This window comes from Hemitrygon akajei, chromosome 1 (genome assembly GCF_048418815.1).
Source record: "Hemitrygon akajei chromosome 1, sHemAka1.3, whole genome shotgun sequence".
NCBI lineage: Eukaryota > Metazoa > Chordata > Chondrichthyes > Myliobatiformes > Dasyatidae > Hemitrygon > Hemitrygon akajei.
The window spans coordinates 136275581-136290163 of record NC_133124.1 but is presented as its reverse complement, the minus strand read 5'-3'; the positions used below and the strand labels follow the sequence as shown (position 1 = coordinate 136290163).

General features: G+C 42.5%; 1 protein-coding gene across 1 annotated transcript in view; it reads right to left on the bottom strand.

Moving 5' to 3' along the window:
- Positions 1-14215, bottom strand: part of LOC140720346 (dendritic cell-specific transmembrane protein) — a 51633-nt gene extending 37418 nt beyond the window's left edge. The window contains exon 1 of the mRNA XM_073035493.1: positions 14135-14215. Coding sequence (XP_072891594.1) covers positions 14135-14215 — 81 coding nt within the window. The remainder of the gene's footprint in view (positions 1-14134) is intronic.
- Between the last annotated feature and the right edge of the window lie 368 nt (positions 14216-14583).

Genomic DNA, 14583 nt, shown 5'->3' with positions numbered 1-14583 from the left:
GGAGCATGCTTCAAAAAGGCGGCGTCCATAATTAAGGACCCCATCACTCAGGACGTGCCTTCTTCCCATTGCTACTATTAGGAAGGGAGCACAGAAGACTGAAGGCACACAACTCAGCGATTCAGAAACAGCTTCTTCCCCTCTGCCATTGATTTCTGAGTAGACACCGAACCCATGAACACTACCTCATTACATTTTTATTTCTGTTTTTGCCCCACTTATTTAATTAAATTATGTATAAATTTACTGTAAAACACATTTTCTTTTTCTATTATTATGTATTGTTTTGTACTGCTGCCCCAAAGTGAACAAATTTCACAACACATGCTGGTGATATTAAACCTGATTCTGATCTCCAACTGTATCTATGTGATCTTTCTTCAGGGACACACAGGCATACATCTAAGTATGGTTGTGTGTGAGAACCAAACAGTGTCTGAATTGGTCATAAAGTGGCTGGTAAAATATTTAAAGAGCAAACACGAGGAAATCTGCAGATGCTGGAAATTCAAACAACAACACACACAAAATGCTGGTAGAACACAGCAGACTAGGCAGCATCTATAGGGAGAAGTGCTGTCGACGTCTCGGCCTGAAACGTCGACAGTGCTTCTCCCTGTAGATGCTGCCTAGCCTGCTGTGTTCTACCAGCATTTTGTGTGTGTTGTTGGTAAAATATTTACTCAGTTTAAACACCTCAGATTCACTTTCATTCACTCCTTTAAAACACTGATGAATATCTTCTAATTGACTTGATTTATCTATTTAAACAAATACATTGCAGAAAATGGTGAATTATGGTAATAACTAAATATGCTGAAATTACGAATAATATTTGTAAACATTGATTTTTAGAAAGAAACAAAGTAATACATGAAATTCTTAACAGGTAGAGAGTCAATTAAGTGGAACAAGATAGCATGCAATCTTCTTGTAAACCAATAATCACTGACTTCTAGTCGGAAAATGTAACACTCAGTTGTCTGGAAACCCTATTGAAAATTGTTTGACTACAAAATACTTTGAAAAACATGTTTAGACAGTAAAATAATACATAATTGTGGAGACAATTTAGCCTGGAAAAGATCCTAGGGACAAAAAGCTGAAGAAAAATAAAAAGAATTCTGAAGATATCATAAGTAATATTTGACAATTCAAATCATTATAAAATACTCACTTCTACAGACGTCTAGATGTAATCGCTGCTCAGTGTTCAAAAAAGTAGAGTGCACTGCAACAGTCGAGTGAATCTTGTATAAGTCTAGACTTCTGAGTCTGGCGTATTAGACCCGAACCATAGTAGAAATTATGTTGATTATCAGGTGATTGCAAAATTAATTGGACTAAAGGAAATCAATGAACTTTCATTGTGACTAACAGCAACGCAATATTATGGAACTGAAAACTGTATCAGAATAGGTTGTGCTTCTAAGCCATCATAATTTTTTTTTCACTAAGTTTTTTATTGCAACACCAACAAATTACATTCAATACAATCAGTTGCCAATTACATTTTGACTGTTTAACCCAGCTAACCCCAGCCTTCATCACTATCCCTCCTCCACCTCTTCTTCATTCCCACCCCCCTCCCTACCCCTCTCCCCTCCACCAACCAACTGAATAGTAGTGCATACATAGACAAAGCATTCCTATTTTAACAAAAGATCTTTTAAGTTAGATATCAAATTTGTCCACATTAAGATTGTGTTTGGTCGTGCATCATTTACTCTTGCTGATGAAAGTTCCAGGTAAGGAATGTCCAAAAAGCTCCGAAGCCAGTGAGTATATGGAATATCACGGGGAGGTTTCCAACGCTGGACTACAATCTTCTTAGCTGCAGTCAGGCCTGCAGCCAGACTTCGTGTGTTTTTTCCCATAAGGGAAAGGTGGGAGTCACCATTTAGAAGATGTACAGTGGGGTCCATTGGTAATTGTACCCCCATTAGTTCTGTAAGAGTACTGATAACCTTCCCCCACAAACCAAAAACCCCTGGACATTCCCATACAACATGTATAAAAGAGCCAATGATTCTGTGGGGGCAAAATTAGCAATATGGGTCAGGAACCAGTCCCATTTGATGTCTAATTCTCGGTGTTAATATGCTCTATGACAAAATTTCGGGTGTATATACCGATGCTTTGGGTTTTTCGAAGCACAGGCAGCATTATCCCAAATCACATCCCAGTCTAAGTCTTGTCCCAATTCAGATATGTCCCTGTCCCAGGCTTTCATTCCTGATGTGGGCATATAGTTCTGGGAGTTTAATTTATCATAGATATATGACACTATCTGTCCTGGAGCACTCTGTATCCAATTTAAAATGGGATGGTCCTTACAAAAATTAAAGTTACGAGACTATATAGATGAGATTAAGAAGCATGAAACCTATTTCAGTGATATAAGGATCCTATTTTGAAACAGGCCAGCTGATTGTAAAGTCGAATGTGCTGTTCTGGGATAATTAAACAAGGTTACCATAGATATTTCCAATAATGGCTGGCTCAAATATTGTTTGTGAGATATTCCCTTTCTATCATCATACTATATTTCTGATAGTCAGATGATTATTTTCAGTACTCTTCTCCTCCAGCTGGATGCATCTGAAAGCAGTGTTTGACTATATTTTCACCTATAAAAATGAATTTGTATGCACCAGGGGGATCATAACGACTGTGTTCTAAAGCCACAGCACTTGTGACATTGTGTACCACCAGAGTTGTTCTCAACTTGCATGACGATTGTCCTTACAATGTAGTGTTTTTGACTTCAATTACTAACAAAGAATTAATAAAAACCAGAAGTACACAGACACACAAGTAGAAAACCCCCAATGATTGCAAAAGTTAATCCACTTTGTTGTGAAAGACAGCAGAGGAACAAATTCAAACTACAGAGGAATGAACACCATCTTGTGTTAGGTCTGCTCATCCAAGAAGATAATCCTTTGCATGAATAGATAATTCTCAGAAAATATTTGGGTCACAACATTGTTCATATGCCAATCTATTCATTTGGTGAATTTCTGAGGACCTAGAGCTGACTTATATATTTATAGAAATTGCACATTTCACCCTACAAGCCAGATGTTCACTGACATGACAGGAAAATTGATTGAAGAATGCAATTTTTTGAGTACAGTTACCTGAGAGAACACAAGAGTTTGGCAGCATTTTTAGCCAAATGTTAGACCACAAGACATAGGAACAGAATTAGGCCATTCAGCCCATCGGCCATTCCATCATGGCTGATCCCAGATCCCACTCAATCCCATACACCTGTGCCTTCTCACCATATCTTTTGATGCCTTGACCGATCAGGAAACTATCAACTTCCGCCTTAAAAATACCCACGGACAGCCTCCACTGCAAAGCATTCCACAAATTCACTACTTTCTGGCTAAAAATATTCCTCCTTGCCTCTGTTCTAAAAGGTCACCCCTCAATTCTAAGACTGTGTCCTTTAGTTCTAGATACTCCTATCATAGGAAACATCCTCTCCACATCCACCCAATCTAGTTCTTTCAACATTCAGTAGGTTTCAATGAGATCCCCCTGCACTCTTCTAAATTCCAACAAGTACAGGCCCAAGCTGTCAAATGCTCCTCATATGTTAACCCCTTAATTCCTGGAATCATCCCCGTGAACTTCCTCTGGACTCTCTCTACTGACAACACATCCTTTCTGAGATATGGGGCCCAAAACTATTTACTGACCGGACTTCATCCGAGGAATTTAGAAAGGGATTGGACATGAGGTATTCATTAGAAAACATACACCACTGACCGTTTGATGGAAAAAATGTTATTGACAAAGCTGATAAAAATGATCACCAGTTATCTGTCCTGAGTAACTCCAGCAGTGATATTCTGTGGCTGGGATGATTGACATCTGGCAAGTATAAAAAGTGAAGTATAACTATCTGTTTTGATGAAAGGAAGGACTTTAGGCAGTGGAGAGATTTCTTCCCCTATACTCATTTGTACTAGTATCATATTCAGAGAAATGCCATGTTATTCTCACTGGACCTCTGGGACTCATTTCTTCAGTCTATTTGTCAGTGAAAGCTGTAATGAGGTCTGGTCAAAATGATTCCAGGTAAAATCTAACTGGGTGTCAGTGAATAGATTATTAAAGAATGAATGATGCTGGACAGCATTGCTGTGAATTCAGCTGATGTTTTACTAATGATTGAGAGTGCGCTGAATTTGCTGGATGCAACTTACCATGTGTTATTGGACAGTTGGTGCTATTGAAGTTGTGCCAGAACAACTTGTCCAAAAGTGAATCTTGTTCTGAAGCCCAAGACTTAAATACTGCATCTGCATACCACTATCTGGCCTAATAACCTTTGCTATTATCATGCTCTCAGGTATTTCTGATGTCACAAATAATTGATGCAATTGTCAGAAAACTGGCTTCCATGGTAATAAGACCATAAAATATAGGAGCAGAATTAGGCCATTGGGCCCCTTGAGTCTGCTCCGCCATTTCATCATTTTTCTCTCTGCCCCAATCTCCTGCTTTCCCCCCGTACCCCTTCATGCCCTGACCAGTCAAGAATCTATCAACCTCTGCCTTAAGTATACATAAACACTTCTTGGACACGGGGCCAGGACCCTTCTTGGACACTGGACACAGAGTTGGGACCCTTCTTGGACACAGGGCACTGGACAGGGTCCCTTCTTGGACATGGGGATGGGACCCTTCTTGAGCATGGGGCCAGGACCCTTTTTGGACACAGGACACAGAGCTGAGACCCTTCTTGGGCACATGGCCGGGACCCCTCTTGGGCACAGGGCTGGGATGCCTCTTGGGCACAGAACAGGGACCCCTCTTGGGCACGGGGCTGGGTCCCTTGTTGGACACAGGACACAGGGCCGGGACCCTTCTTGGACACAGGGCACTGGACAGGGTCCCTTCTTGGACACGGGGATGGGACCCTTCTTGGACACAGGACACTGGACAGGGTCCCTTCTTGGACATGGGGATGGGACCCTTCTTGAGCATGGGGCCAGGTCCCTTCTTGGACACAGTTCACAGGGCCAGGACCCTTTTTGGACACAGTGCACTGGACAGGGTCCCTTCTTGGACACAGGGATGGGACCCTTCTTGAGCATGGGGCCAGGTCCCTTCTTGGACACAGTTCACAGGGCCAGGACCCTTTTTGGACACAGTTCACAGGGCTGGGTCCCTTCTTGGACGCGGGGATGGGACCCTTCTTGAGCATGGGGCCAGGACCCTTCTTGGACACTGGACACAGAGCTGGGATCTTTCTTGGACACATGGCCGGGACCCCTCTTGGACATGGGGCCGGGTCACTTCTTGGACACGGGGCTGGGTCCCTTCTTGGACACAGTTTACAGTGCTGGGACCCTTCTTGGACACAGAGCATAGGGCCAGGACCCTTCTTGGACACAGAGCACAGGGCCAGGACCCTTCTTGGACATGGGGATGGGACCCTTCTTGAGCATGGGGCCAGGACCCTGCTTGGGTACAGGGCCGGGACCCTGCTTGGACACAGTTCACAGGGCCGTGACCCTTCTTGGACACAGTTCACAGGGCCGAGTCCCTTCTTGGACACAGTTCACAGGGCCGGGTCCCTTCTTGGACACAGTTCACAGGGCCGGGACCCTGCTTGGACACAGTTCACAGGGCCGTGACCCTTCTTGGACACAGTTCACAGGGCCATGACCCTTCTTGGACACAGTTCACAGGGCCAGGACCCTTTTTGGACACAGTGCACTGGACAGGGTCCCTTCTTGGACACGGGGATGGGACCCTTCTTGAGCATGGGGCCAGGACCCTTCTTGGACACAGGACACAGAGCTGGGATCCTTCTTGGACACAGGGCTGAGACCCTTCTTGGGCACATGGCCGGGACCCCTCTTGGGCACAGGGCTGGGATGCCTCTTGGGCACAGAACAGGGACCCCTCTTGGGCACGGGGCTGGGACCCTTCTTGGACATGAGGCCGGGTCACTTCTTGGACACGGGGCTGGGTCCCTTCTTGGACACAGGACACAGGGCCGGGACCCTTCTTGGACACAGGGCACTGGACAGGGTCCCTTCTTGGACACGGGGATGGGACCCTTCTTGGACACAGGGCACTGGACAGGGTCCCTTCTTGGACACGGGGATGGGACCCTTCTTGGACACAGGACACTGGACAGGGTCCCTTCTTGGACATGGGGATGGGACCCTTCTTGGACACAGGACACAGAGCTGGGATCCTTCTTGGACACATGGCCGGGACCCCTCTTGGACATGGGGCCGGGTCACTTCTTGGACACGGGGCTGGGTCCCTTCTTGGACACAGTTTACAGTGCTGGGACCCTTCTTGGACACAGAACATAGGGCCAGGACCCTTCTTGGACATGGGGATGGGACCCTTCTTGAGCATAGGGCTGGGACCCTGCTTGGACACAGTTCACAGGGCCGTGACCCTTCTTGGACACAGTTCACAGGGCCGGGTCCCTTCTTGGACACAGTTCACAGGGCCATGACCCTTCTTGGACACAGTTCACAGGGCCGTGATCCTTCTTGGACACAGTTCACAGGGCCATGACCCTTCTTGGACACAGTTCACAGGGCCGTGATCCTTCTTGGACACAGTTCACAGGGCCATGACCCTTCTTGGACACAGTTCACAGGGCCGTGACCCTTCTTGGACACAGTTCACAGGGCCAGGACCCTTTTTGGACACAGTGCACTGGACAGGGTCCCTTCTTGGACACAGGGATGGGACCCTTCTTGAGCATGGGGCCAGGACCCTTCTTGGACACAGGACACAGAGCTGGGATCCTTCTTGGACACAGCTCACAGGGCCAGAACCCTTCTTGGACACAGGACACAGAGCTGGGATCCTTCTTGGACACATGGCCGGGACCCCTCTTGGACATGGGGCCGGGTCACTTCTTGGACACGGGGCTGGGTCCCTTCTTGGACACAGTTTACAGGGCTGGGACCCTTCTTGGACATGGGGATGGGACCCTTCTTGGACATGGGGCCAGGACCCTGCTTGGGTACAGGGCCGGGACCCTGCTTGGGTACAGGGCCGGGACCCTGCTTGGGCACAGTGCCGGGACCCTGCTTGGGCACAGGACACAGAGCCATGACCCTTCTTGGACACAGGGCATAGGGCCGGGACCCTTCTTGGACACAGTTCACAGGGCCAGGACCCTTTTTGGACACAGTTCACAGGGCCAGGACCCTTCTTGGACATGGGGATGGGACCCTTCTTGGACACAGGGCATAGGGCCGGGACCGTTCTTGGACACAGTTCACAGGGCCAGGACCCTTCTTGGACACATTTCACAGGGCCAGGACCCTTCTTGGACATGGGGATGGGACCCTTCTTGGGCACAGGGCCAGGACCCTTCTTGGACACAGTTCACAGGGCCGTGACCCTTCTTGGACACAGTTCACAGGGCTGGGACCCTTCTTGGACATGGGGATGGGACCCGTCTTGGTCACAGAACAGGGACCCTTCTTTGACATGGGGCTGGGACCCTTGTTGGACACAGGACACAGGTCCACATCCCTTCTTGGACACAGGACACAGATGCAACCTGGAGTCCATGATACTCAGTATCTCCGATGTTGGTCCAGACTTACTGCACTGGCTGAGGTCACGTGTTTTTGGTATCGAGTCTCTTGGTGTGGTTTTCTGATGCCGAGCTTCTTGGTGTGGGTTTCTGACGGGGTTTCTGATTGAGATTCTTATGAGGATGGTCAAGCAAAGGAATAGCTGGACCCCTGAGCTATTTATATTGCAAGCCCGAAATGAAGATCAGCTGCTTCAATCAAGACACCCAATGGAACAAAGGGAGAAACAGAAACAACCAGAATACAGAACCCACTGACTGGACCATGGACCATGAGTGCGGACCTCATGGACTGGACCGTGACAGTGTCTGGCTAAAGAAATTCCTCCTCATTTCCATTCTAAAAGGACATCCTTCTGGTCTGAGGCTGTGATCACTGGTCTCAGACTCTTCCATATAGGCAACATCCTCTCCACATCCACTCTGTCAAGGCCTTTAACCATTCAATAGGTTTCAATGAGGTCACCCTTATCTTTCTGAACTTTAGTGAATACAGGCCCAGAGCCATCAAACACTCTTTGTATGTCAAGCCATTCAATCCTTGAATCATTTTTGTGACCCTCCTTTTTACCCTCTACAGTTTCAGTACATCCTTTCTAAGATAAGGGGTCCCAACCTGCTCACAATACTCCAAGTGAGGCCTCACCAGTGCTTTATAAAGTCTCAGCATTACATCCTTGCTTTTATATCCTAGTCCTCTGGAAATGTATGCTAACATTACATTTGCCCTCCTCATCACTGACTCAACCTGCAAATTAATGTTTAGGGAATCCTGCACAAGGACTCCAAGTCCCTTTGCACCTCAGTTTTTTTTTGCATTTTCTCTCCATTTAGAAAATAGCTTTTTCATTTCTTCTACCAAAGTACATGACCATACACTTTCTGACACTGTATTGCATCTGCCATTTCCTTGCCAATTTTCCTAATCTGTCTAAATCCTTCTGTAGCTTCTCTACTTCCTCAAAACTATCTGCCCCTCTACCTATCTTCATATTGTCTGCAACCTTTGCAACAAAGCTATGAATTCCATCATCTAAATGATTGACATGTAATATAAAAAGAATCAGTCACAACACAGACCCCTGTGGAACACCAATTGTCACTGGTAGCCTCCTTTCATTTCCACTCTTTGCCTCCTGCCAATCAGCCTCTACTTTATCCATGCTAGAATCTTTCCTGTAGTACCATAGGCTCGTAGCTTGTTAAGCAGCCTCATGCGTGGCACCTTTTCAAAGGCCTTCTGAAAACCCAAGCACACAATGTCAGTGATTCTCCTTTGTCTATTCTGCTTGTTATTTCTTCAAAGAATTCCAAGGTGAGAGTTTTAGGCACATTGGCCTTCATAAATCAAAGTACTGCGTACAGCAGTTGGTATGTAATGTTGAAGTTGTATAAGATGTTGGTGAGGTCTAATTTGAAGTATTGTGTGCAGTTCTGGTCACCTACCTACAGGAAGGATACCATTAAGATTGAAAGAGTGCAGAGAAAATTTGCAAGTATGTTGCTGGGACTTGACCTGAGTTATGGAGAAAGCCTAAGTAGGTTAGGACTTCATTCCTTGGAGCATATGATTGATAGATGTATACAGAATTATCAGGAGTATAGAGAGGGTAAATGAAAACAGGCTTTTTCTACTGAGGTTAGGTGAGACTAGAACCTGAAGCTATCCATTAAATGTGATAAGAGGAACATGAAAAAGACTTCTTCATTCAGAGATTGATCTAACTGACTTTTGCTGTAGCATAATAGCTGGTACCAGAAAGGGTAATTTGAGTATTTCAGGAACTGTTAATCTCCTAGGGTTTTCACACACAACAGTCTTTAGAGTTTATAGAGAATGATGCAAAAGAAAAACAATCAGCGAGTGGAAACACCTTATTAGTGAGAGAGGTTGGACTAGAATGGCCAGACTGGTTCAAACTGACGGGAAGGCGACAGTAACTCAAATAACCACATGTTACAAGAATAGTGTGCAGAAGGGAATCACTCTATGTACTAACATTGAAGTGGATACCGTAGCAGACCACAAAAGGAAGTACCTAATAACGTGTATGTCCTGCAAGTTGAAGAAATAATAGTTTCTTTGCACATGTTACTTGGATTTATGTTGCTGATCTTAGACAATGTACCATTAATTTCCAGTTGTCTTCAATAACATTAAAATCTTATAAGGCAGTATTCCCTGGTTTCCATGGATCACCGACTGAAAGAGTGGATCATCAGGAGAACTTCATCAGAACTCCAGTTTGTAATCTATATAAGAGAATCATATCCATTCATTTATTGATCAGTTTTCTGTAAAGTGGTCCAGTAATATATTTCCTGTAATACTGTGAATCCATACAAACGTTTGTATTGATCGATTCTGTGACTAATATAATGCATCCACTCGAAAGCATGCATCCCATGGTTTGTGCATAGGCCGCTGCATACTTTCTTGTTTATGCATTATAAAGCAAACAAAATTATATACTGCATCCTTCCAAGTGATCTAACATGTCAATAAGTGTTTCACAGGTAACTTTTATGTCAAGGTTTAATGGTTGTAGTTAGTTCAGAAATGTGGTATTGAAGTAAATATTGGCGATGATCTTATTGAAGAGCAAAATGGATACAAAATATCAAAAGGCTTTCTCCATTTATTATTTCTTATGATCAATGATTAGAGATATGAATATACATCAGAAGAAAATTCTCCACATGTAACATAGCTTTAATTTTGCTTTAAGTTCAAATTAATGAACACAGACTGAGTACAGTGCAAGCATATTGAAAAGATTAATTTACACCGATGAGTGTAAATTACTATGATGAAATAGGACAGAAAAATAGGTTTGTTACCTCTGGAGATTATTAATGAAATCTAGCTGCACTGTGTGCTTGCACCTACCTGACACCTGGAAAGAGGTTAAGTATAATGCTTAAGTGCTATTGGTAGAAAAGAGCTCACAACTAATTAGTGAGGGTCCTAAACTCTGAATCCCTGACTTATTCTCTCTCCCCTACATCATACCCCTTTTGAATATTAATTGTTGCTTGGGTTCTCTGCACAAAGTTTTCTCCACCAGAAATCTAATGGCAAGGTTGTACATAGAGCTCATATGTCTAAGGATAAACTTGCTCAATTTTATTCTCATGTTAATCCAACCTGTGACAGATGTCATTCTGATGTTGCTTCATTGACCCACATGTTTTGGTCTTGCCCTTGTTTGCAAAATTACTGGAAAGATATTTTCAGTATTATTTCAAGAGTTCTGAATATCAATTTCCAACCGCATCCTATTACTGCAATTTTTGGTTTACCAATGGTGGATAATAGTCGTTTATCCTCTTCATCTCGACGAATTATTGCATTTGTTACGTTAATGGCTAGAAGATTTATTTTATTGAATTGGAAAGAAATTAATCCTCCAACTATATTTCAGTGGTTTTCTCAAGCTATCTCTTGTTTGTGCTTAGAAAAAATTAGAAGTGTTGTTTTTGATCCTTCAGTTAAATTTGAAGAAACTTGGAGACCATTTATTCAACATTTTCATATGAGTTAAATTGTCTTTTCCTAAACCTCACTTTTATTATCCTTAATTATTTGGATGGAGGTTCGGAGTTATTGGCACTACTGTATATATCTAACATTATGCAATGGCCCATGTTGGTTAGTGGTTTTTTTCTTCTCTTTTTTTGTTTTTTTTTTCTTTTTATTTCTTTTGTTCATAAATACTATGAGTTTGGGAGGCTATATATATTGATTATTATATATTTGAATGTCTACTTAAACTATCAACTATGTACTCTCAAACACTTTGTATTCATGTTTCATTTATGTTTGCTTAAAAATTAATAAAAAGATTTAAAAAGAAAGAAAGAAATCTAATGGCAATAATTGTTTTAATGACTATAAAATCTTTGTCCACAGTCTATAATAAGTATACCCAAAGTCAGTTAATTTATCCACTTAGTCTTCAATAGCAAAATACAACAATCAAAACAGTACAAATTTCTTTAGTCTACATTCTGCAAATTTCAGACCTCATCAGTCAGCTTGCTTACATTGTAGCTGCTACTTTCAGTTCTTGAAAATGTAATGTAGATTTCTGTGAACACTTTTACAAGAACTTCAACATTTTTGGAATACAGAATTATCTAAAGCATTTAAACCTCGTTTCTGACATTAGCAGAATGCACATTATTTGTAGGCACTTGGAATTTGAAAAAAGTCAAGCAGCAGTTAATGAAAGGGAACAGTGAAAGATTCAGCAGTTTATTTTTTGGTTTTTAGATTAATGATAATAGACTGCCATTTCTCTTCAAGGAATGTCTACCTTGAAGAAATATCCTTCTGATGGGATTTCTACTTGTTTTTACCTAGTTCAATCTCAATGGCTTCTCTTTCTCATCTTGTTTTTGATCAACTATATCACTGCCAGGATTTGAAAATAAGTCTTGGATCCGAAATATTATCTCTGTTTCTATCCACACAGATATTGCCTGACATGATTAGTATTCTTTCTACTTTTCTATGGTTCTCTATTGTTTCTATCATCAAATTGCATTGGCTGAATGGTTAATGGTGGGGAAAATTTTATTTGTTAGTCACGTAAAGCATTAATATGCTTACCCCTTCTGATAAATTTTCAAAGTCAAAGTAAATTTACTATCAAAATGCATATATGTCACCATATACTGCATTTCTTGCAGGCATTTGCAGGAAAATAAAGACATACGGTAGAATTTATAAAAAAAACTTATACCTAAGCACAAGACAAACAACCAATGAATGCAAATATAAAATAAATAAATAATACTGAGAACATGAGTTTGAGTCCATGAAAGTAAATCCCTAGGTTGTTGAAGCAGTTCAGAGTTGAGGTAAGTGAAGTTCTCTACATTGGTTCTGAAGCCTGATGGTGGTAGGGTAATAATAGCAAAAAAGTTTATAAGGAGAGTCTAGGAACCACAGGAGATGACCAAGGTCTTAAATAAATAGTTGTCATTTGTACTTACTGTGGAGAAGGTCATGGAAGCTAGTGAATTCAGGAAAGAGAATAGTGATGTCTTGCACCATATTCACATTACAAAAGAGGACGTCCTGGGAGTTTTACAGCACGTAGAGGTGATAAAGGTGGATAAATCCCCAGGATATGACCAAGTGTACTCAGAAGGGTACCTGTGATCACTGATGGGGGTTCTATTCCCGCTGAGGTTTGTAAGGGGTTTGTAGGTTTGCCCTGTGACCACATGGGTTTCCTCTGGATGTTCCGGTTTTCTGCCACATTCCAAAGACGTACGGTTTATAAGGTTAGTGATTTGTGGGTATGCTATGCTGGCATTGGAAACATGGAGATACTTATGGACTGTCTAGCCCACTCCTCAGACCGTGTTGGTCATTGACACAGATCGATGCATTTCACTATATGTTTCAATGGTTCAATGTGCATGTGACAAACAAAGCTAATCTTTATAAACCAAAGCTTTAGTATAATATAGCAAGCCAGGGGAAAATGTGCCAAGTCCTGGCAAAGATATTTCTATTATCGTTAGCTATGGATAAGATAACAGAAGATTGGAAAATGGCTAATGTTGTGCTTTTGTATAAGGGAAAGAAAGGCCAATTAACCTAACATCAGTTGAGGGAAAGTTACTGGAAGGGATTCTGAGAAACAGGATTTACTTACAATTGAAAAGGCAAAGACTGAATAATCAGGACTATTCCACATGTTTTTGTGTGTGGGAAATCGTATCTTACAAATTTGAAGAGGTAAGCATGATGATTACAAAGATAAGGCAGCATATGTTGTCAACATGGAGCGCAGCAAGGCCTTTGACAAGGTGCCACTTGGTAGGCTGCTTAGGAAGGTTAGATCGCATGGGATCCAAAGTGAGCTTGCCAATTTTGATACAATATTGTCTTGGTGATAGGGGTCAGAGAGTGATAGTGCAGGTTGTTTTTGAATTAAAAGTAAGGAATGGCGACATGATGATGGTATCGATAGAAAAACTGAACCAGTTGTGTGGGATACAAAAGGAGGGAATACAGTAATAGGTAATCTAGTACCAGTGAATGAATATACTTGGTATAATTGGTAAACATGTAAATCAGAAACAAATGTTGCCAGTTAAATTAGTCCTGAGCCATCCACATATACCAGCTCAGATGCTGAACTTCCTGTGCTGGGAAAGCCCTCTAATGTAATGTAGTTATATTTGGCCATAACATTAATCAACAGACATCGTGTTGAAGTTGCTTAGAAATGTGTGTTTCAAAAGAATCAAATGCATACCCAGGACAAACATTCAGTGTTGGCAAAGGTATATAGTAAATATGAGTATGACTTTTAAATTCATGGCATCGAATATGCACATATTGGCCACTTTATTAGGTACACCTGTACACCTACTCGCTAATGCAAATATCTAATCAACCATTCATGTAAGACCATGACATAGGAGCAGAATAGGCAATTCGGCCCATTGAGTCTGCTCTGTAATGCCATTAAAGCTGATTTATTATCTCTCTCAATCCCATTCTCCTACCTTCTCCTTGAAACCTTTGAAAGCCTTAGTAATATCAACCTCTGCGTTAAATATACAAAATGACTTGGCCTCCACTGCCATTTGTGGCAATGAATTCCGCAGATTCACCACCCTTTGCCTAAAGAAATTCCATGTCATCTCTGTTCTGAGGCTGTCCTTTCTGGTCCTAGACTGCCCCACTCACTATAAGTAACATCCTCTCCATATCCACTCTGTCTAGGCCTTTCAATATCTGATAGGTTTCAATGAGGTCGCATCTCATTCTTCTAAACTTCAGTGGGTACAGGCCCAGAGCCATCAAACACTCCTCTTGTGTTAAATCTTTCATTCCTTGAATCATTCTTGTGAACCTCTTCTGGACCCTCTCCAATGCCAGCATATCTTCTCTTAAATAAGGGGTCCAACACTGCCCACTGTACTCCAAGTGCCATCTGACCAGTGCCTAGAAA